The sequence below is a fragment of the Aegilops tauschii genome, chromosome 6, assembly GCF_002575655.3.
Source record: "Aegilops tauschii subsp. strangulata cultivar AL8/78 chromosome 6, Aet v6.0, whole genome shotgun sequence".
Taxonomy (NCBI): Eukaryota; Viridiplantae; Streptophyta; class Magnoliopsida; order Poales; family Poaceae; genus Aegilops; species Aegilops tauschii.
Window position 1 is genome coordinate 27,101,499 of NC_053040.3, and position 4,582 is coordinate 27,106,080.

Genomic DNA, 4,582 nt, shown 5'->3' on the forward strand with positions numbered 1-4,582 from the left:
GGTACGCATGGCGGGCTTCTTCCGGTGATCTGCCTCGCCTTTGAAATGCTTGCCTTTCTTTCGACATTGATGGTTGGTCGGGAGAAATCGACGATGGCCCAGGTACACATTCTTCCTGCATCTGTCCAGGTATATACTTTCGGTGTCAGCTAAATAGTGCGTGCATGCGTGGTATCCCTTGTTTGTCTGTCCTGAAAGGTTACTGAGAGCGGGCCAATCGTTGATGGTTACAAACAGCAACGCATGCAGGTTAAATTCCTCCTGTTTGTGCTCATCCCACGCACGTACACCGTTTTTATTCCACAGCTGTAAAAGTTCTTCAACTAATGGCCTTAGGTACACATCAATGTCGTTGCCGGGTTGCTTAGGGCCTTGGATGAGAATTGGCATCATAATGAACTTCCGCTTCATGCACATCCAAGGAGGAATGTTATACATACATAGAGTCACGGGCCAGGTGCTGTGATTGCTGCTCTGCTCCCCGAAAGGATTAATGCCATCCACGCTTAAAGCAAACCATACGTTCCTTGGGTCACTTGCAAACTCAGCCCAGTACTTTCTTTCGATTCTTCTCCACTGCGACCCGTCAGCGGGTGCTCTCAACTTCCCGTCTTTCTTACGGTCCTCACTGTGCCATCGCATCAACTTGGCATGCTCTTTGTTTCTAAACAGTCGTTTCAACCGTGGTATTACAGGAGCATACCACATCACCTTCTTAGGAACCCTCTTCCCGCGGGGCTCGCCGTCAACATCACCAGGGTCATCTCGTCTGATCTTATACCGCAATGCACCGCATACCGGGCATGCGTTCAAATCCTTGTACGCACCACGGTAGAGGATGCAGTCATTAGGTCATGCATGTATCTTCTCCACCTCCAATCCTAGAGGGCATACGACCTTCTTTGCTGCATACGTACTGTCGGGCAATTCGTTATCCTTTGAAAGCTTCTTCTTCAATATTTTCAGTAGCTTCTCAAATCCTTTGTCAGGCACAGCATTCTCTGCCTTCCACTGCAGCAATTCCAGTATGGTACCGAGCTTTGTGTTGCCATCTTCGCAATTGGGGTACAACCCTTTTTTGTGATCCTCTAACATGCGATCGAACTGCAGCTTCTCCTTTTCACTTTCGCCTTGCGTCCTTGCATCGACAATGACCCGGCGGAGATCATCATCATCGGGCACATCGTCTGGTTCCTCTTGATCTTCAGCAGCTTCTCCCGTTGCAGCATCACCGTATTCAGGGGGCACATAGTTTTCATCGTCCTTTTCTTCTTCGTTGTCTTCCATCATAACCCCTATCATAGTGTGGCATGAAACCCTTATAAAGCAGGTGGGTGTGTAGGGTTTTCGAGTCAGAGTAAGACCTCGTATTCCCACAGCTAGGGAATGGACATCACATAAAACCATTCTGTTTGTTTGCCTCAGCCACTTCGAGAAAATTATGCACGCCCTTAATGTACTCGGAGGTGTGTCTGTCACCGTACAACCATTGCCGGTTCATCTGCGTGCATTATATATAATTATGTGTGTCAAAAGTAAGAAAATTAGACAAGTATCTATGTAAAGTAAGATTTTTTTCTTTTCAGAAAGAAGATAAGAACAAGAGGCTCACCACGGTGGTCCCGACGACGAGATCGGCGCGGGCGATCGACGGCGGTGAAGACGGGGACGGGGTGTGACGGACCGCTAATATAAACCTAGACAAATCTCGGGAAAAATGGAGCTCGGAGGTCGAGTTTCGAGAGGAGAAAGTTTAACTAGTGTGACTCGGGTATTTTATCGAACACCTCATATGCATAGGAGGTGAGCTAGAGCACCCGATGCCCTCCCCCTCGCCGGCCAGCAAAAAACAGAGCACTGTGGAGTGCTCTGCTCGCCGGCGATGGGGTATATATAGGCAACTCATTTGTCCCGGTTCGTGGATGGAACCGGGCTAAAGGCCTTCCTTCTGTCCCGGTTCCTGCCACGAATCGAGACCAATAGTTGTGGGCCAGAAGCGAGGCCCATTGGTCCCGGTTCGTGTCAAGAACCGGGACAAATGGGCCCAGACGAACCGGGACCAATGCCCACGAGGCCCCTGCCGGCCCCCTGGGCTCTCGAAGACATTTGTCCCGATTCGTGGCAGAACCGGGACTAATGGGATGGCCAGGCCGAACGAAAGCCCTTTTTCTTTTTCTACTAGTGCAGGCATCTCGAAATCCCCAGCCGAGAAGGAGGGTTGCTAATCTCACTTCTGAACTAGCCAGCCCCAGCCCCACACGGCATTATCCGAACCAGATTAACGGCTCTTGTTCTGCCATGCATGCATGGATGCTAGCTGGTTGGTAGCCAACCAAACTTTACACATTTACACGATGTGAGCCGATGGATGATGTGGATGAGATCAGCTGTTGACAACCCTGCAGTTGCGCCTGATCTGGGTGACGGCTCCGGTGGGCGGGGCGAGGTTCCCCATCTTGATCATCGCCGTCGCGAAGTCGGACGCGAAGAGCGCCCGGTTGGCGGCGTACTGGCTGACCAGCGCGTCCTGGGAGGCGCCGTTGAAGAGCTCCTGGTCCGAGTGCAGCAGGCCGCGCCTGGCGACCAGGTTGCGGTAGTATGCGTTGTCGAAGACGAGCGGCGTCTGCACGTCGAACGGCGCCAGGCTGGTGTCGCCGTTGGGGGCCGCGGCGGGGCAGGTGCGCTGGCGCAGCGTGGCGAACGCCGGGTCGATGTTGGTGTCGTTGTAGATGTGGCCGCGGAAGTTCTGGCACTGCGAGAAGCCGATGGTGTGCGCGCCGGAGAGCGCCGTGAGGTCGCGCGGGCTCAGCTGCTTCTTGGCAAACGCGGCGATGAGCCCGTCCAGGTTTAAGCTGGGTGCTGGGAGGTCGCTGTTGGCCTCCATCATGTTTGCCGTCGTCGAGTCCTGCCGGCCGAGCGGCACAGCCCAGCTGGGCCCGCCTAGCTGAAGCACGACCGATCCAGGTGTGTGTTGTCAGCATAAGAACTATTCATGCACATACAGATGTCTATTGATTGTACGTACCAGAGATGTGCCGTCCCGTGCTGCGAGGGCGGCGATGTCGGCGCAGGAGACGACGCCGGGGCAGACCAGCTCCACGTCCTTCTTGATCTGGTCGATCACCTCGTAGCCCCGCACCGAGTTCACGTTGGGAAAAGCGGTCTTCTCGCCCACAAAACTACTACCAGCCACGTCATCCAAGAGAATGGATCCGTCGCAACCCTATATAGCAAAATTCCACCATTAATCGTGGCCTAATTATGCTTGCTCACTAGCAGCTAGCTACTGCATAAAAATATGATTGTAAATCCATCGACATGAATGTACGGAGAGAGTATATGTTTGCTTAAGGGTTTAAACAGTTTAGTTACCTGAACAAAACAGTCGTGGAAGTGAAGCCTGAGGAGGGAGGCACCCATTCGGCGCTCGGCGCGGAGTGCCTTTGTCACCGTGGCGCGCACCGTGCGCTGCAGCGTCGGGCAGCTCTTGTCGTAGAACGACGGCGAGAGCTGCCCATACGCGGTGGAGGAGAGGAGGAAGAGGGCAAGCAAGCAATGCCATGCCATGCAGCTGGAACTGGAAGCCATGGCTCACAAATTTATCTAGCTAAGCTTAGTGTGTTCTTCACAGTAGGATAGCTAGCTCAGTAGTAGTTTGCTTACCTGTGGCGGGCACGAGCCACCTATTTATAATGAGTATACTGTTATTTCAGTTGCATGAGAAGCATGTAGAATGGACAAAGTTAGGCCGCTAGGGTCATGGAAAAGTATGACAAGTTCCACCAGGTTTCTTCCATGGTTGACAAAGAGCAACGTTCCTCTACCGCTCTACGTAGGTGCCAAAAACTGATCCATCTTTACAGATATTGCTCGCCTATATGTCACTAGCAAATGACATTTCCAGTAGACATAAATAATTATATCTAAAAAATAGTGTGGTTATCGATCTTTATGGATAAAGATCATATTCAGCCACCCTATGTAAATATAAAATTGGTGATGTAAGATGGGGGAGCGGAAAAGGGTATATGCCGTGATGAATATATGTAATCAGAAGTCATGTGATAGCAACAATTCCAGGGCACACAAAGATGAAATAGAAAGGAAAAAACAATTAAGGAACCATAAGAGCAGTGTTCCATGTGTATTCATAGTGGAAGGCAAGCGAATTAAATATACTTTTGTGGGAAGAGTTATGTATTAATGTTGCCGAGATCAGCTAAATTTAATAATTGTCTTCTATTGAATTGGTTTGAAATATTTGAAACTTCCTGGAAACTTCACTGAAAAATGGGGATATATGACACATTTTACAATCTCCCACATGGTTCCAAACTCTTAATAGAGTTGTTGAAACTCAACTAAACATCTGTCGAAGTCTTCAAGGAGGCAAACACAAAAACTAATGCAAACTTATCTGGAACGAACTTAGTATTGTGAAAAAAAACATTCATAGTACACCACCATCAACGTTGGTTGAGACATATAAAGATGAAATCAGCAAAATTTGTTCCATTTTTCTGAAATCAAATTTGAACCATGAACTTTAATTTATGAGACATATAGGGATGCTCCTTATTGA

General features: G+C 49.7%; 1 protein-coding gene across 1 annotated transcript; it reads right to left on the bottom strand.

Annotated features, from left to right (window-relative positions):
• Positions 1-2,190: 2,190 nt before the first annotated feature.
• On the bottom strand, positions 2,191-3,697 carry LOC109767354 (peroxidase 70). Its single transcript, XM_020326115.4, has 3 exons — positions 3,373-3,697; positions 3,026-3,223; positions 2,191-2,944 (listed from the first exon to the last, which is right to left on the bottom strand). Exons 1-3 carry the CDS (start codon positions 3,586-3,588, stop codon positions 2,384-2,386), a joined length of 975 nt encoding a protein of 324 aa, XP_020181704.1. The 5' UTR covers positions 3,589-3,697; the 3' UTR covers positions 2,191-2,383.
• Positions 3,698-4,582: the final 885 nt, after the last annotated feature.